Source organism: Podarcis muralis, chromosome Z (assembly GCF_964188315.1).
Source record: "Podarcis muralis chromosome Z, rPodMur119.hap1.1, whole genome shotgun sequence".
In the NCBI taxonomy this organism is placed as follows: domain Eukaryota; kingdom Metazoa; phylum Chordata; class Lepidosauria; order Squamata; family Lacertidae; genus Podarcis; species Podarcis muralis.
In genome coordinates this window covers 32020114-32039613 of record NC_135673.1, presented here as the reverse complement: position 1 = coordinate 32039613, position 19500 = coordinate 32020114, and the positions used below count along the sequence as shown (strand labels likewise).

Genomic DNA, 19500 nt, shown 5'->3' with positions numbered 1-19500 from the left:
AATGTTGTTTACTACCCTCACCTCCGTCTTCCATGCACATTATTGACACTGTAAATTCTCGCTGTTAAAAGCTTTCATGTGGGAATACAAAAAATAATAAAATAATAAAATGCAATAATGGGGTGCTAGGCAGGTAACAGGAGGAAACCTGTGTCTCTCCAGATATCATTACAGTACAGTTCCCTTCTTCCCTGGCCATTGGCCATGCTTGCTGGAGCTGATGGCAGTTGGCAGCAGCTGAAAGTTCCCAGATTCCCCATCCATTATTTATGCAGCCCTCCCTATGTCCTTGCATGATTAGCAATAGAAAACTAAACAAAAGAGTTGATGTGCAATGAGTGCAGAACCCAGGCCTGACACTCCAGGGCACAACATCCTTTAACTTTGCAGCCAGTGCAACAGGCAGCATCTCATACCTCCGCGATAGGTCAGAGCCTGAGCAAGGCTGAACGGCTTCTACTTCAGATGCTGATAATTGTGTCCTTTTTGCATGCACCTATAGAGGAAGAAGCTGTGATTTGGGGGGGATTCGTGTAGAGCAGGGGTCGGCAACCTAAGGCCCATGGGCCACAAGCGGCCCATGGGGGTCATTTAACCGGCTCACAAGCTGCCCCCAAACTGAGCCACCCGCTCGGCGAGTCCCCACGAACTGCGCTAAACCAGTGCAGCACAGTGTGGGGACTTGCTTACACGGCGCTGGAAATCACGTCTGCGCAGACGCAGGTGCCGGAAATCGCAGGTACGCGCACGATCCGGCCCACGGAGGGATCTCCGCTGGAGTGATCCGGCCCAGGCGAGGGAAACCTTGCTGACCCCTGGAGTAGAGTAAAACTGGCAAATCAGCATGCTTCCCCAGGTTTACTTGGAGATGCCAGGGACTGAACACGCCGCCTGTTTGCAGGCAAAGTGCATTAACTTCCACTTAGCTACAGTCCTTTTAACATAAGGATCAGCCCTTCTTGCCTCATGGCAATCTTCTGCCAGTGCAAAAAGGCGGGTGCAGCACTGCAGGGGGTTTCATTCAGTTGGCTTACATACCAGCCATGCAATAGCCAGAGGTTTCTACCCATGACAGGACAAGAATTACCATAGCTCTTAAGACACCTTTTTGCCAGGATATGGGGCAGGGCCAGTGAGAGGTGTCATATGGGGAGGAAGATAGTGAAGACCTGTAGGGCAACATCCAGACCTTAGTTCCTCATCGTTGTTCTAAAATATCTTTTTTTTTTTTAAGTCGTTCCATGTGTGTGTGCGCGCGCCTGTCTGCACGTGCTGAGCTGTTATCTGGCTGTCATCTCTGTCAGCATTGTGCACCTGGAGTCTTTCCAGAGGCAACCTGGTCACAGAGCATTTGGGTGGTGGGTGGTGATGCTTCTGTTTTGCACAGCATATGGTCCTGCCACCTCATTGGAAAAAGCTTTGCAAAAGGTTACAGACCGCAGCAAAGAAACTGCAAGTCCCGAGACCATCCTTTGTGGAAAGATTTTTAAAAACAGAGGTGATTACTGGAGTAACTGATATGCGTGTTCCTAGGGTATGCACTGCTTAGTGGGCTTTCCATAGGCAACTGGTTAGCCACTGTGGGAACAGAATGCCAGGCCAAACAGGCTTTGGGTCTGATCCTGCAAAGCTAGTATTGGCTTCTTGTGATCTCTTGAGATCCAAAGATCCAAACTGAAGGTATTTCCACAAGCTAACGAAAGATGGGGGTGTGCCACTTAACAGAGGAGAGGCAAATTGGACTTCTGATTTTTAATCGGTTTTATTGTGTACGTCATGCCGAGAACTACTATTATTGGGTGAGTGATAAATCGAATGAATAAATAATACCTGGGTTTTGATTTGTTTGTAGGAGGTTAGCTGTGCCCCAGTTACACTCTTCTCATAATAAAATACTTAAATCCGCTTTTCAGACTTAACAGTATGGTAATATGGAGTTTCGTTATGTTTTTAGTATGTGTTTGGGAATATGATCTGATTGTTAACACGTCTGACTTCATCTTATTGATGCGGTATGAGGAATTCAGGCCAAGGAGCCTGGAACCTTGCAATCTGTGCAGAGAAGTCAGATTGCAAGAGGAGTCCAGCTGGATCCAACTTGCCCAAAAACCTATGCCTGTGGGGAACCCACAAGCAGAGCATGAAGGCAATAGCTCTCTCTTTCCATTGCCCCCCTTCCAGCCACTGATACACTGTGATGTTTCTGGGGTTCCTGCCAGGTGTGTCCCTGGGTGGCCATGCAGTCAGTCTCTCAGTTCCTTCACTGAGTCCAGACTTCCCTTAAAATACCTATTGCCACCTACTGACGGTAGCTCCTTCTCAAATAACCTTTGAGTCTACCCTGATCAGAATACAGACATGTTAAAACAACCTTTGCCAGTCGGGGGCTGATGGGATTTGTAGTTTTAGATCCTACTTTAAAATGACTGACTCTTGTATGCATTTGCATTTTCCGTCTCATCTCATCTCATCTCCTCTTTCTCTCTTCCTACTCCAGTCCTCATTTTCCAACCGGCACTCTTTACCTGTCACTCTGTCTCCACCCAATGGTCCATCCCACTCCCTTGTTTGTCCATCATTATTCCATTCATTCTTCTTTCAAGCCTGTTACTGGCATCATCTGTCTCAAGAGACAATGGAGGGTGCTGGGTGGGGTGGGGGTGGAGGGTAGTGAAGACAAAGTGACCTCCCTGGGGTGCAAAGCTGGGCAGTGTGCAAAGAGGTCCTGGACTGCCCAGATGACTCCTCCCTCCCCCGCCTTGCTGATGTGGTCCAAAGGAAAGCAGAGTTATGCATTTGACACCAGCTTGGCTGCAGGAGTTGCGTACAATGTTCCATCCCACCGTTTTTTAGCAATTCCACTCCACACAGGTTCTGCAAATTCCCATCTGGTCTCTATTGAAATATCTCCAGCGAATAATAATAATAATAATAATAATAATAATTTATTATTTATACTCCGCCCATCTGGCTGGGTTTCCCCAGCCACTCTGGGCGGCTTCCAACAAAGTATTAAAATACAATGGTCTGTTAAACATTAAAAGCTTCCCTAAAGAGGGCTGCCTTCAGACTTTTTAGAAAAGTCTGGTAGTTTTTCTTCTCTTTGACATCTGGTGGGAGGGCGTTCCACAGGGTGGGTGCCACTACCGAGAAGGCCCTCTGCCTGGTTCCCTGTAACTTGGCTTCTCGCAGTGAGGGAACCGCCAGAAGGCCCTCAGCGCTAGACCTCAGAGTTCGGGCAGAACGATGGGGGTGGAGACGCTCCTTCAGGTATGCTGGAAGAGCCCATCACATTATATTTGTTGCTTTCGTTTTTGGGCATTCCTTGATTGCCCTGCCCTTCATTATTGGCCATGCACATGGGTGAACCAGCCCCATGAACCAGAGCTTCATGCCAGAACTCAACAGATAAAACATGCTTGCCCGGATGGGAACCTTTTTACAACAATACATGATACTTCCACATGTCAATTAACTGTGGACTTTGTGCTACCCATGCACATAAGACTAGTGGGTTGTTGTTTTTTGCAGCGTTTCCATCAAATTACAGTACCACCACATATTTTGTGTGCGCATGCACACGTGCGTGCACACACACACAATCTATGCCGCTTTGAGTCCCATCAAGGAAAAAGGCGAGGTATAAATAAATAAATAATTTAGATTTTGCGCTTCTGTGGGGTTTTTTTCCCTACTACCCCCCCCCCCCCATGGAAGCAGTGAATTGGAATTAAATAAGAAAATGGCATTTAAACTTCAAAGAAATAATAAAACACCTGCTAATAAATCTCAAAATAAAATAAAATGGCATATGCATGCTATGGGCAAAATATGTGTGAATGGTACCGAGTCCACAAAAACCTGCCTGGAAGTTACCATGTTGCCCTTGAAAGGTTGAACAGCATTGGGGAAAGCGCTATTGAGAATGTGCAGAGTACTCCCCTGCCCCATGAACAACAACCAAACTGCACAAATCTGGGATCTGAAGTTTGTAGGTTTGCAATGTTAGAGAGACCTAATACCTGTCTTCTCTCACATTAGAAGTCTAATGCTGCCAACACCATCCCATAATCTTCCTGGCTCTGTGTTCAAGGAGATTAAATAAATAAAAGGAAATAAAATTTGTGCCTCCACTTGGGTGCATAAAAGGATCCAAGGGTGTTTCTGTCTGCACTGCTCATTCCCAATTGGCATTCCATGGCTGGGCAACTTACCAAGCAAATACCTCATCCTGTTTTATTAAAGGAGGGGAGGAGGAGAGCAGTCCCTCACTGGGGCTTCCTCCTCCTCTCTCTTCTAGCTCCTTTTAATGTCTGCCTGCCTGACTTTTGTAAATGCCTGGTCCCTGGGGTGGCATAGCCAATCTCCTTTATCTCCCCCCCCCCTCAATGTTCTGTGGTTAAAGAAAGCCCTGTGCCACTTGAATCCACTCTACTGCCCTTGCTAACTCTTTTATTGTTTTTTTACAGACCTGGCCCCATGTTTTTCTGGCAGCATGACACGCAGAAATGTCCAATATGCCCTGCCCAGATTACTGGCTGGGGTTCCGTTTAGATCTTGCATATAGCCTCTTTCAGAATAGCTGTACTGGCTGCCATTTTTCTTTCTGGGCCCAATTCAGGGTGCTCATGTTGGCATTTAAAGCCCTAAAGGACTCCATCCCTAAATACCGGAAAGACTTCTTCCTTCCTCACAGACCCTCTCGAGTGCTAAAATAAGATAATCTTAGTAATTCCTCAACCTTCAGAAGTTTTTTTTGGGGGGGAGGGCAGTTGTTGGCCCAGAAGAGGGCCTTCTCTGTGGCAGCCCCTATGTTGTAGAATTCCCTCTCCACACAGATGTGTCCTTCATTCTACAGCTTCTGGCAAATGCTGAAGACACAACACTTCACCCTGGCTTCTGACAGTTTATTACTCACTTATTTTATTTGGTTAAATTTGTACTGTATTCATCTGAAGATCATGGGGCGGTTTGCAATATAAAAATGCAAAATGGTAACTCAATGCACATCATATTCACACTGACCCACCTTATTTCTATTATTGTAAGTTGCTTTAAACTGTTTTTTAATATTGCATTTTAATTGTTGTAACCTTCCATGGGCCTCAGGATGAAGAATGGGTAGATTAAGAAGAACAGGTGTTGGAGGAGGAGGAACACAGGTCATTCTATCTTCATGCCATGACAAAATCACCGTTTTGTTCCTGCCTGTCAAAAACACACACATAGGAAGGGCCATTGTGTTGTTTTTGAAGTTGTTTACCTCACAAATCCAATGTAGAGTCTCTAAGATAGTTGAATGGTGCTTGTACACCTACTTCCGGCAACTCCTGCAGGCAAAGTGGTGCCAAACCTATTGCTCTGCTTTCCTTTGGACCACACTAGAGAGGCCAAGAGGGGGTCTTGCTTGCCGCCTGGGCAGCCCAGGACCTCCATGCACACTGCCCAGGCTTGGGCCCCGAAGGACAATTTGGTCCTACAGATGCCACAGTCTGACTTCACCCCTGGAGGTGCACTCCATTGTCTCTCGAGACAGATGTCAATAACTTTATTTGTTGCTGGTGAGACCTAAGGAAAGTGATCCTCTTGGCCTGACCAGGGCAGGGCTGGGGAATGTGTTGCCCTCCAGATGTTGTGGGCTTACAGGACCAACCAGCATGGCTCAAATGGCCGGGGTGTGTGTTTGCTGGAAGGGGTAGTAGTCCAGCAACTTCTGAAGAGGCCACAGGCCTCACACCTCTTCTCCAGGGTCTTGCCCTGTGCTCATGTTCCACTGTCACGCCCTGAACCTTTCTTTTCCAGAGCTGGGCAGGAAGGCTTGCATGGGTGCTGGGAGCATGATGGGAGAATCCCACTGCCCAGCAAATTTAGGGCCTGTGCCTTTAAGAAGGGCCTGGTCGGGAGAAACAACTGCAGGAGACTGCTTTGCCTGAAGCAAATCTGGCTTGAGTTAGGGAAGGCAGTGAAAAAGGGGTGAGCTGCTGCAGCCCCCCTCCCAAGCCCAGGCTGTGAGGTGGGGAGTAGCCTGCTCCGGGTGGGCAGAGGGCCTGGGAACTGCCCAGGTTCCAGCGGGGGCTTGTGACTCATTTGGGAGATGGACAGCAGTTCCACCCCGCTTTGGGCTATGCTCATCTGAGGCTTCCCAGAGCGGCAGCAGCAGCAGCAACAACAACAGCCAAGTATGTAAAACTGCCTGCATTCAGTGTTTTGGGTCGTCCCCCCGTCATTCCGTTTCGTGCTATGTTTTTGGGCTGTGATGCCGCTGGCTGTAGGGGAGCGCAGCAGCCGGAACTCCCCATGTGGGCAGTTGCAGGGCACTGTGGCACGAGCGGCATGGGAGCGCCGGAGGGAGGGAAGGAAGGGTGGTGCTAACAAGACGTAGCCATATGCCATTCTGGAAAGGATTGCATGGGAGCCCGTGGGTGTCCTGCAGGGAGGAATTGCTTCCAGAAAAGTGTGACAACTGCGTGGTGCCTCCCAAATCTTCAGATAGGCAGGGGCTAGATTTGTTTGCGTGAATGAGTAAAAAAAAAGAAAAAGAGGGAGAGTACACTCTGCATATGCTTAGAGACAAATCTTTTTTTTTTTTAATCATAACTTCAAATGTTTTAGAATTAAAACCAGACCAACAGCCCTAATGAATCCCTGTTCACAGATGAGCCCTGGGCTCCTTTCAATTTTATTTTCCTTGTTTGGGAGGAAGGGAATTGGGTGGTCCTGGAGAGAGTGACCTGTAATGAAGGAATAATGAAGGAAAAGGGTTGGCCAGTGTTTTTTTTTGTCCCCGCTCCCCGTCTTATATGACATTTGTACCCTCGGTTACTGTAGCAGTGTTTCCTCAAAACTTTTATTTAAAATCAAACTCCCCGCCCCCCCGCCCACGTTTCTCAACTTGTCATCCACCCAACCCCACTCTGCCAACCTGCTCCACCAGGGATTTATATGGTTGCATGCAGCCTGGTGTGCACACACCCTCCTCCTGCTGTGAGAAAGACACCCAGGTGTGTGTGTGGGGGGTAGCTCAGTGGCAGGGTCCCAGGTTCAATCCCTGGCATCTCCAGGTAGGGCTAGGTAAAATTTCCCGTCTCAAACCCTGGAGAGTCACTTCTCCTTGGAAAACAAGGGTCCATTCAATAAGGGGTAGCTTCCTATGACTTCCGTTATAATTCAGAAACTCCTTGTCCTAAGAAGTTACCTTTGCTCTACCGTACACAATGTTGAGACAGTGGAGCAGCGGGTGGAGCAGAACGCACCTTCTGTGGCTGGGTGCTATCCTTATTTGCAGCCATGTGCCCCCTGGGATTAAGAACCACTGCATGCAATTTTTAAAAAAATGTAGTTATTATTATGTAAATTTGTATCACTTTTACAAAAAGTGCCCGAAGGCAGCTCCCATAAATTTAAAGCCAAATGATGGGCTAATAATAATAATAATAGAGGAGGAGGGAGGGGTGTTCACAATACCACAGAATCCAGATAACTTCCCCTCAAATACACTCAGCCAGTTGCAGGTTAGTTAAATCCGGACAGAAAGGTATACAGTGGTACCTCGGGTTACATACGCTTCAGGTTACATACGCTTCAGGTTACAGACTCCGCTAACCCAGAAATAGTGCTTCAGGTTAAGAACTTTGCTTCAGGATGAGAACAGAAATTGTGCTCTGGCGGCGCAGGAGCAGCAGCAGGAGGCCCTATTAGCTAAAGTGGCGCTTTAGGTTAAGAACAGTTTCAGGTTAAGTACGGACCTCCGGAACAAATTAAGTACTTAACCTGAGGTACCACTGTATTCCCTTGTAATGTTTATGGAAAGCAAACAGTTGGACTTGTGCTGATTACTTAGCAAGATTGCTTAATGCTGCTATTATCACTTCCAAGTGCTGTGATAAACGGTTGAAAAGAAAGTGTTCCCTCCACCACCCTGTCCCATCCTCCAGAAAGCGATTTGAAAGTTATAGATCCCACCTTAACTTAATTGTGAGAACACAGCAGTTTAATTATATAGTTCCTATCCTATGTTGAAGACACACCTCTTTATTATGGCCTTTGACAATATATTGTTGGCATGTCAGCCTCAGGAGACAATGGAAGATTGCGCCTTTTTTGGGTAAAGTCAGACAGTTGGAGAGTCACAGGGCCTGCTGCGACCATATGGGAGAGACATGTTTTGTTGCAGCTAGGGCAGATGAAGGCATCTGGTTTTACTGCTATAGGTGCACCACGGCATTTCTTGTCTCTTAGGTGGGCATCCTAAATAGTTTAGCATTGTGAAAAGTCCTTTTCAGCTGACAAGGTCAAAGGCCTTCCCCACAGTACTCAGCAGGGAAATTCCATGGTAGTTGTTACAGTCATGGTGGTCACCTTTGTTCTTACACGCATGTCTTGTGGATCCGTTTTCCCAACATTTTGTGGAGGTGCATCTTGAGGGAGGAATTGAGGCTGGCTTTCAACACTTCTGTTGGGATTCCATCCTGTCTTGGGGCCTTTACCACATGCCTGAGAGTTGATGTTGTTCTTAGGCTTGTTGAGGGAAAGTGTAAAACCCAACTCTCCCAAGACAGGCAGATGCTGTCAGTTCCTGTGCTGGAGACCATATTTTCCTGCTAGTACAGTTCTTGATAGTGCTCTGCCCATTTGCTTTATGCGGTCTGCGATGATCTCACTAGACAAAGTTTTCAGCGGTGCAGTTTTCCTGACTGTTGGTCCAAAGGCTGTCTTCATGCCTTTGCCGCTGTCAGCAAAGAGTTGAATGTTCTGACACAGCTGCAGCCAGAAGCCTTTAGCACATCATCTGGTAATTGGTGTCACACCTTGCCTTTCTTAGTGCATCAGGCATCTTCTTGCAGGGTGCATGCTTCTAGGTCACAAGAGCCTCACACTTATCACAACAGGCTCCATGTCCTTAATGCCAGCTTCAGACCAGTTGAAGAGCCTATACAGTGGTACCTCTGGTTACGTACTTAATTCATTCCGGAGGTCCGTTCTTAACCTGAAACTGCTCTTAACCTGAAGCACCACTTCAGCTAATGGGGCCTCCTGCTGCTGCTGCGCCGCAGCCACGCGATTTCTGTTCTCATCCTGAAGCAAACTTCTTAACCCGAGGTACAATTTCTGGGTTAGCAGAGTCTGTAACCTGAAGCGTATGTAACCTGAAGTGTATGTAACCCGAGGTACCATTGTATATACTAGGGCCCAGCTTATTCTTAATTTGTAGTTTGTTTTCAGCTGTTTTTAATACAGTGGTACCTCGGGTTAGAGACGCGGGTGGCGCTGTGGGTAAAACCTCAGCGCCTAGGACTTGCCGATCGCATGGTCGGCGGTTCGAATCCCCGCGACAGGGTGCGCTCCCGTCGTTCGGTCCCAGCGCCTGCCAACCTAGCAGTTCGAAAGCACCCCCGGGTGCAAGTAGATAAATAGGGCCCGCTTACCAGCGGGAAGGTAAACGGCGTTCCGTGTGCTGTGCTGGCTCGCCAGATGCAGCTTGTCACGCTGGCCACGGGACCCAGAAGTGTCTGCGGACAGCGCTGGCTCCCGGCCTATAGAGTGAGATGAGCGCACAACACTAGAGTCTGTCAAGACTGGCCCGTATGGGCAGGGGTACCTTTACCTTTACCTTACCTCGGGTTAAGTACTGTACTTAATTCGTTCCGGAGGTCCGTTCTTAACCTGAAACTGTTCTTAACCTGAAGCACCACTTTAGCTAATGGGGGCTCCGGCTGCCACCGCGCCACCACTGCGTGATTTCTGTTCTCATCCTGAAGCAAAGTTCTTATCCCAAGGTACTATTTCTGGGCTGGCAGAGTCTGTAACCTGAAGCGTCTGTAACCTGAAGCATATGTAACCCGAGGTACCACTGTATTGCATTTTTAAATAGCTGCGATCTTTTCCTGGGGCCTTATGGTGAAGGATGGGCAATAAATCAAATAAATAAAAATCCTAATAATCTGGAGCAAGGCGTACATAGGGAAATGCACTGTAAAAGAAAGGGTTAAAACCCACTCTTTGCTGAGCTTCACACACCCTGTGTTTGCATTTGCAAAGGGGTGTTTAAGGCTGATTAGCTCATCTGGTTTTAAGAGATCTTGAAAATGCATTGAGTGGGGGATTCGAATGCAAATGTGTTCTGAGTGAAGGGTGGCACTCTTGCTGGATTATTTCCTCAAGAAGAAAAATGGGTGCAGCTAAGTTTTTATTTTTCTTGATGGGTTCCTTTGCATGCCATACAAATATCCAGTGGGAGCAGCATTTCCTGCTTTCGTGATGCAATAAAGTGGAAAACTGCCTGTTAGAACATCTGCTTGGTTCTTTAAGGCACAGGAAGCTGACCTTTCCTCTCCCTCAAAAAAGGATGGAGCAATCTTTGCAGGCAGTAATGCTTGTGAAGGTGCTACTTTTGGTGAAAAATAGTGAAAGAGCTGTTACCAGCCGCAGATAACACTTAGCTAAAATGGCAAATTTTATCTGTAGGTGAGACAGGTCCCAGCAGTGAAGATGCTGCCTGCCTTCTAAGCATGCTTTGCATGCTGTGAGAACTCAGAATAAAAGGCCATAGTTTAGTAGTATGCATGCAGAAGGTGCTATGTTCAGTGTGCAGCACCTCCAGATAAAGCTGTGAATGAACACTGCCTGAAACCCTGGAGAGCTGCTGCCAGTCAGTGTATACAGTACTGAGCTAGATGGACCAAGGGTCTGACGCAGTATAAGCCAACTTCCTATGTTCCCATCTAAAGATCCTAAGCAAGCTGGAGACTCTGGCTACGGCTTATATTTCAAATTAGCAAAACATCCTGGTCCCCCCCCCCCCAAAGGTCATGTGGAAGTCTGAATGTACATGGAAGAATGTGATTCCACCCCCCATATTATTGGTGGGTGGGTGGGTGAGGACAAGCCTGAAAACATTGGTTTGTGGAAAGCACATTTCGACATTTGAACTAATCAGACCTATCCTATGCATGCAAAAGTGTACATTAAACAGGCAAGGAAGGTGTTAATAAGTTCAAGTTGTAAAATATGGTGCTTCTCTCTCTGCCCCCTTCCCATTTCCCCCCTCTTCTATGTCTCCGAAGCCATCTGTTTCCAGTCCTCCTCCTTCCTTCTCTTTGACTCCTCTGCCTCAACAAATAAACCCCTATTTGGACTAATGGTAAACATGTCCCTAAGTGCTGTCCTAAGGAAGTGTTGAGGATATAGGATGGGATTGGGGAGGAAGTGAGGACTTGTGTGTGTGTTTTAAGGATTTATATGCTGCCTTTCAAAAGGGTCCCCTCCCCCAATGCAGTATCATAAAAATATTGAAAAGTCAATACAGTCGTACCATGGAAGTCGAATGGAATCCGTTCCGGAAGTCCATTCGACTTCTAAAACGTTCAAAAACCAAATCATGGCTTCTGATTGGCTGCAAGAGCTCCTGCAGCCAATCAGAAGCCACGGAAGCCCCGTTGGACATTTCGGTTCCAAGAGAATGTTTGCAAACCGGAACACTCACTTCTGGGTTTGCAGCGTTCGCGAGCCAAAACATCCAAGTTCCAGGACGTTCGACCAACAAAGGTACGACTGTATCCAAAAAGTTTAAAACCAAAAGAAAAGCCATTTTAAAAATTCTTAACCCATACCAGTAGCAGAATTGTAGATTTAAAAACAGGGATCAACAACAGTTTGCAAAATTAGCCCTTCATTTCAACCAGAGGTAGACTGAAATAAAAAAAGTTTTAAAGCAATCAAGCAAGGAGCCAGGCGCAGACATACCACCATTGGGTGGGCAGGTTCCATAAATATATATGGGGGTCAGCTTTGAAAAGGCTCTGCACATTTTAAAGGCTGTGGAATATTAATTAGCCAAAGGCCCGGATGGAGAGGAACATTTTTGCCTGGTGCCTAAAGGTATGTAAGGAAGGTGCCAGGTTAACCTCCCTGAGGAGATCATCCCACAAGTGGCTCTTCAGAATTTAAGATTGGTGTGTGTGTGTGTGTGTGTGTGTGTGTGTCTGTCTGTCTGTCTGTCTGTCTGTCTGTCTGTCTTTCCTAGCCTGACCCGGAAATGACCAAGGACTGAACTGGCATGTTTGGCAGGCAAATCTTATGCCCATAAAGCTTATAGCCTTTCCCCATTAACAGTTGCCAGACAGGCAGAAATTCAACAGGAGATGTCTTCCCCATCAAGCAGCAGCGGCTTAATTTCTCCCAGCCATGTGCCAGTGTGCACACAGCCAGAGCAGAAGCACAAGAGCAAACATGGCAACTTTAAGCCTTGTCTATGAGGTCAGGAGAACCCAACAGAATTCTGCCTCCAGGGGTCTGAGGCTGGACCTGCAGGAGATTTTCTTCTTCTTCCAAACACAGGAATAGGGTGTTATCTTTTGCTCTTTGTGGATGTTACTTGACTTTCACACATCTCAGTTGCATGGGCATTATGGGGGCTTGAAGGCAGCCAAGTTCTGCAGCAGTTGTGCGCCACTTGGTGGGCTTGGCTTGCATATTTTTGGCTGCTGTTCTCATTGGGGTGGCGAGTGTCACCTTGAGGGCTTGTGCTGCTGGCACTGCTGCCTGGGCAGGTGGTTGGGTTTCCATACACATGCCCATAGAAATGGGCTCCCTCAGCAGTCAATGAAGGAGCTTTTCTGCCAAGGGATGCTGAGTACTGATCCAATTTGCTTCTGTTTCCATAGCAACTTTCCAGTGCTTTATGGTACTCTGTCTTCTTAGCACAGATGATAGTGGGGAATTGGCTTCTGTAAGTGAGGCACAAAATAGCTTTGGGGTGTTTTTTTCCCATATAGACTTCAGCTTTTCAGAAATAACTGGCATCAAAATTTCAGGTTAGGCATCTCCAAGCCTTCCTGTCAAAGGACCCTTTTCTGTCCTTATCTTTCTGTTCTTTAACAGCCAGTATGTGCTGGAGTCTACTCTCTGCCTCCCACATACAGGCAGCCTCTCTCTCTCCGCCCTCCACATCCCAATTTCATAAATCCAAGAGAGAATTTGATGGATTTTAGTGAATGGCAAAATGGGGAACTAACAGTGGTTTATAAAGTGAGGCTAAATGAATGCAGGTGGGTTTTCTAGGACTCTTTGTTTCCTTCTCATTCTGTAAACCCCTCCCTGCAGTTCGAATTCCGGGGTCCTGAAAGCACCCTCCCACCCTTGATGTGAAAACCTTACTTAGGAACAGAATAAGTTGCTTTATAGGAGGTCACGATTATTTGTCTGTCCAGCCCAGTATCATTGGTTGACTTGCAGCGGTTTTCAGGGGTCTCAAGCACAGGTCTTCATCTGATCCTTTCAACAGGAGATGCCGAGGTTTGAGGTTCTGCATGCAAAACCATGCACTCTTGCCACCAAGCAATGGTCTGTTACATACACACTGTGTGCAGGACTGACATTTTGATTCAGCTCATTGCTGTCTCCTCTTGTAAAATGCCTCGGGGTGTTTCAATTTTTAAATGAAGAGTGTTCCAGAAATTATTTATAAGTAAATAATCCGCTTCTGGCCCAGAGGGAATGTCCAGCAGTCACTGATACAGCATCTTGCATCACTTCTACACATTTTAAGCAGTATCGTACCACTTTAAGAACATCCTCCCAGCAGATGTCAAGGCAATAAACAACTATTTTACTTTTAAAAGACAACTGAAGGTGGCCCTGTTTAAGGAAGTTTTTAATGTCTGATGCTGTGTTGTTTTTTAATATTAAGTTGGAAGCCACCCAGAGTGGCTGGGGAGACCCAGCCAGATGGGCGGGGGTAATAATAATAATAATAATAATAATAATAATAATAATAATAATAATAATTTAAACAGGAATGGCTTCCCCCAAAGAATCCTGGGGAACATAGCTTGCTAAGGGTGCTGAGAGTTGTTCAGAGACCCGTGTTCCCCTCACACAGCAACCATTCCAAGAGTTCCCTTGGAAGAGGAACCACTCTGAACAGGAAACCTACCATAAATAGTTGCCCCCAGTTTTCTTGCAGAAGTCCCTTTTGTTCCCACCCCTGGTTCTGTGGCTGGAGCAACTGCTTCACCTGCAAAAGGTTCCGGTTTCAGTCCCTGGCTTCCCCAATTTAAAGGATGTCAGTACTGTAGAGCAAAATACCTGCTCAGGATCCTATAATGTTGCTTCCAATCAGAGTAGACGTTATTGAGCTGGATGGACTCAGTATATGGCAGCTGCTTATGAACATAGGGAGGTTGGACGCGGGCATAAGCTGAAATGGCCTGTAGCCTGGTTTCCAGGGTACAGCCCCAGTGGTGTTTTTGAGGGAGGGGCTGGGCAAAATGCCCTTCGCAGGTCCCCAAAATGTGCCAGCTTCCTTGCTGCTGTCACTGCTGCCCTCTCTCTGGTCCATAGTTATGACCTGAGGAAAAGGCAAATAGGGTCACTATGGCTCCATCTCCTCATTCATGTCACTGTGTATTTTGATAAACAACAGGTGGACAGGCAATAACCACAAGGAAGGAGAAGGTGAAACAGAGCCAGAGGTTGTTTTTTTTTGGGGGGGGGGGGGTTCTGGTCTGTGGGCCTTAGCTGCCTTACAGTGCCTACCTCCTTGCCAGTTCTTATCTCCAGATAAAAGGATCTAATAGGGCTGGGAGACACCTCATTCCCTATAGAAGCTTCAACCTGATCCTAGATGGACCAATAGCATGGCTTCATATGTTCACGCTAGGGTTGCTGTGTAATATAGGATTGCCCTGTGTTTCAATGTAAAATGCCAACTCCTGTATTGATAGTGTTTTGTCCTGTATTCTCTCTCTCTCTCTCTCTCTCTCTCTCTCTCTGTGCCAAGTTTGGGATCCTCTCCAAATGCATGTGTTTGAAAAGGTGTGTGAAAGGTCATGTATCTCTGAGTAGCCAAGCACAGACAGATTTACAAATTTGTGTGTATATGTGTGTTTACATGTGCCTGTGTGACAAATTCCAGAGGGGCCACCCAGTTAGCCTGCAATAAATTGTAATGGATTGCTTTGAAGACACTTCATCACCGGATGGAAAAGAAATTGCCCCCCAACTGCACTGCCCTGTATTTTGCCAGAACAAAGGTGGCAGCCCTAGTTCATGCCCACTATAAATGGGTTCCTACAGGCAAACAGGGAGCTGGCAGAGATTCAGCCTTAAATCTCTGCTCATTTGAGAGATCCCAACATACCCAAACCAGTAGTGCAGCTATCTTGGGGAGGAGTGAGAGGAGGAGTGAGAGGAGTTCTGTCTAAGGCAGGAGTCAACCAACTTACTGCGCCTTGGGCCGGTGTCTCCAGCGCCGATCGCGGGCCGGGGGGGGGGGGAGCGTGTGAGCACACGCTATTTCCGGCACACTTCCAGGTCAGAGGAGCACTGGAAATAGCTTGTGCGCATGTGCACGGGCCTCCTCCCACCCGGATGTGCACTGGAAATAACGCTTGCGCATGCACACAAGCTATTTCCAATGCTCCTCTGACCCGGAAGTGGGCAGCTGCACAGTGCAGCACCGGTATGAGTGGGCGATGGCAGCGGGTGGCGGGGGTCGCCATGGGCCGGATAAATGAGTCCCTCGGGCCTTATCCGGCCCACGGGCCTTAGTTTGGGGACCCGTGATCTAAGGCCTCCAGTCAGAAGTTGCTTTCCCACTCTGGTGTAATATAGTGGTAGCTTCTTGTTTTTTAATGTTCTTTTTCTCAGTGTGTTAGGTGGAGTGGCACCACTTCATCTTCTCACTGGGCCTGTGAAGCACATCCAGGCTGCAGTTGCATGGTTACTTACCTAGGAACTGAGCCCCCTGAACTCAGTGACACTTCTGATTAGACATGCCATGTGTGGGATTGCATTGTTAGTTGCTAATTGATGGAGTTTGTGGAGGAACTAGGAGATGTGTGACCTTGGAGCAGAAGCTTCTGGGCACTTGCAGCCTCGCTGAGCAGAGTGCCATCAGCATCATCCCTGAGCTGCATCCGTAGCACAGATTTAGAGAAGGCTTTGGAGCAAGCAGGATATGCCTCACAGCTCGCAGCCTCTCCTCCCTTCCCAATCTGCCCATGTTGCCTTGTCTTTTAGGGACTAAGCACAGAATCCAAAAAGGGTTCTGAACATTTGTTCCAAGCTTTGACTGAGCCAGCAGAGTCTTTTATTTTTATTTTTAAAAATAAACCTTTGTAGTCTTATTTCTAATCTCCACATGCCCCCCCCCAACCCGGCAGGTCTCCTCTTGATAACAGTTATTCACACACCACATTACTAAACACTGGAATTTGCTCCCACAAGAGGCAGTGATGGCCACTAGCAAGGATAGCTTTAAGAAAGGATTAGACAAATTTGTGTAGGATAATGTTATCAATGGCTACTAATCCTGATGGATATATTCTTCTTCCACAGTCAGAGGCAGAATGCTTCTGAAAGCCAGTTGCTGGGAATCACTAATGGGTAGAAAGCTACTGCACATGAGTCCTGCTTTTAGGCTTTCCACAGGCATCTGGTTGTCCCTGTTTGATGTATCAATTGCTCAGTTTACGGGGGGGGGGGCTGCAAAACTTGGGGTTTTCACTGCAGAATTCTGCAAAACGACTGCAAACTTTTGGCCCAGGTTTGGAGGGGATTCAAAATGTTGGGGTTTCGTAGCTAATTACTCTCATCTGGTTGACCACTGTGAGAACAGGATGCTGGACTCGAAGGGCCCCTGTCCTGACCCAGCTGCCCCTCCTTAGCTGCTCTAGAGACATGTGAGCTGGGCTGCAGCATTTTGATCGACTAAAAAGCTACCTTGAGTAACTGGCACTTTTAATTTCAAAACATTATCCTTATTATTAATAGAAGTACTTACATAAACTGCAGATGGCAAGTACTGTTGTAGAAGCAGTGTTCCATCCTGTGTGTGTGTGAGAGAGAGAAGGTGATGGTGGCAAAATGCCTCTGCAAAGAGGATGCTTGCAGATGACAATCCCCATACATTGAAAACAAGCAGAACCCTAATGAAAACAGTAGCCCTCCAGATGTTGTTCAACTGCAAATGGAGTCTAGCAACATCTGGAGGGCTGCAGGTTCCCAAACTCTGATCTGAAAAACAACAACCCAAAGTATGTTATGTGCTTTAGAACTATTGCTCCCCCCGCCAACTCATATACAAACTCATTTAGGTTCACTGTGCCATCCTATATATTCTTATTCAGAAACGTTTGCCAGTCCTATTTAGGATTGCAGCCTCTGTTGATGCTCAGCTGACCAGCTAAAACTCATACAGTTTAATTGGCTAAGATCCCTTTGATCAGGCAACATGTCAGATAAAAGGGCAGGTTTGGTAAGAGGAGGGTGATAGAAATAGGTTCAAAGTCTTGGCAGTGGTTTCTCCATGGCTGCAGTCCAAGGCAGTTCACATGCATGCTCTGGTTTGTTCTTGTGGGGTGAGGGGTTGCGTTTGTGTACAAGGTTTCTGCCTGCAGGTTTCTAGCGGCACATATTGCTTGTGTGCATCTGTGGCAATTTAGAGGCACACAAGTGCATATGGTTATTCGTCTCTTTCTGTAGACATTTGCTGTGTGCACATTTCAGACAAGATACCCACAGACTGTACGCTCTCTATCCCCCTCCCCTGCCTCACTGCTTCCCAAAATGTCAAGAGTTCCTTCCGACCAAATAGAGCATATTCTGTGTCTTGCTTAATGTTAGAGAGACCCAACACGATCTGACACCCTGTGTATTGTGTTCACTGACCTGCCACGTGTACATTTTGCAGGGCACCCTTGCCTCCCAGCTAATAGAGGCTGACACATTAGAGAAGTGTGCTATTTATCACCAGCAACATGCAAGTTGAGCCTCTCTTCTCCACCCCCCTCCTCCGCCTTTGCTCACAGAAGTGCTTCCCGGTCCGAATGGAGTCTCCATCGGAGAGATGGCTAGGGACTCTCTGCACATGCTCTGGGGAGCCCTCCTCTCAATGACTGATGACTTTCCAAGGCCCTTGGGTACTGAGCATTGCCTGCTGCAGAGAACAGTTTCCGAAGGCGACTCCGCCGCTGCTTGCCACCGGGTGGTCCCTCTCCCACTGAGGGTGCGCGTGGCTTTTTGCACACGCGTGGGTGTGGCGGGTGCCTAGTCTCCTGTCAGACTGTCAGGCTTGCGAAAAGATCTGGAGGGAGGAGGCTTGGGAGAATATTTTATTTCTCCCTCCCCCCCCCCCCTTTCCTTTTTTGTGGTTCTTCCCCCCCTCCTTTCTTTCACAGCCCGCCCGCGGGCGGGGGCAGGTGGTGGCGGCGACGCTGTTGCTGCGGCGCCTGCAGCTGATGCAAAGGCGGCGGCGGAGACTCGAAGCACCCAGAGAAGGGCATGAGCTGAACAGCCGCTGCCAGTCCCGGGCAGAATCGGCGCGCAGGAGCGGCGGCTGGCTGTGCTCGAGGCTCCCTCCCCCCGAGCTCCGGAGCCTGAGCGATGCTCTCCTGCGCCCCGGAGAATCCTGCAGCAGCAGCAGCAGCAACAGCAGCGCACCGAGATGGGCAACTCCCCGCCGGTGATGCTCGGCAAAGCGCCCCGCAGCAAGCGACCCCCGCGCACCGCTGCCGTCTCCCCTTCCTCATCCTCTGCCCCCACCGCCGTCGCGCAACCGGCAACAGGTAGGGTTGAGACAGAGATTACGGATGATTTGAGCCTATCAGGTTTTTGCTTCTTCCTGGAACCTTTGCAGATGGATGGATGGATGGCTTCAGAGCCCCCACCCAGCCACCGCCAGTAACTTGCTCTCCCCGTAACAGCTCAGCGCCGCAGGGAGCGTTTTGAGGCCGGAGCTACAGCCCTTCACAGGACAAGGAGCTCCTGGGAAGCGGGAGGGGGTTCACACGTGCACTTGGGCAGCACGGGCTCGGTTTTCGAAACACGTTGAGCTTGTGCACGTGCCCTGCCATCAAGGATGGGGCAGGCAGACTTTTGGGGAGGGTCAGGGCTCCACTCAGCTGAATAAGCCAGGAGGGCTCCCAAATGTAGCAGAGCTGGCTTAGCCACTGAAGTAAGTGAAGCAGTAATGCACATTACTCTCTTCCTCTCTCTTAAAAAAAGGGCTGATTTTTTTTTTTAAAAAGGAAATAAAGCCAAAAGCCTAAAATTAGATAGTTGCACATGTGTGTGCTTGTGAAAGAGGGAAATCTGAAGTGCCAAGATGCTAAAGAAAAAAATCACCACCCTCCTCTTGCAGGAGATTTCCCCCAAGAAGGCTACCTGTCAGGGTTGCAACATTTCTTGCACCGGCAGGGAGGGTTGGGCTTTATGACCTTTAAAGACCCTTCAGACTCTCTGATCTCCTTTCTCACCCAAGCAGCTGTCTGAATCTCAGGTGGCAGGTGAGATGCTCCAGGCTGCAATTCTAAGCTTGCTTACTAAGAAGCTCCTTGGATAGCTCAGTCGGTAGAGCATGCGTCGTGGGTTCGAGCCCCACGTTGGGCAAAAGATTCCTGCATTGAAGGGGGTTGGACTAGATGACCTTGGTGTCCCTTCCAGTTCTATAGTTCTGTGATTCTATATGAACGCAGCGTTGCAGAGTGCCTTTATTGTATC

At 48.0% G+C, this 19500-nt stretch overlaps 1 protein-coding gene across 3 annotated transcripts in view; it reads left to right on the top strand.

Moving 5' to 3' along the window:
• The window catches only part of NHSL2 (NHS like 2), a 118700-nt gene that overhangs the window by 32229 nt on the left and 66971 nt on the right, over positions 1–19500 (top strand). The window contains exon 1 of one of the 3 annotated variants that reach the window (XM_028714869.2): positions 18165–18566. The exons of the other annotated variants lie outside the window; for them this stretch is intronic. Coding sequence (XP_028570702.2) covers positions 18446–18566 — 121 coding nt within the window. The 5' untranslated portion in view covers positions 18165–18445. Of the gene's footprint in view, positions 1–18164; positions 18567–19500 lie in introns of those variants that run through there. 3 annotated transcript variants of the gene reach the window in all.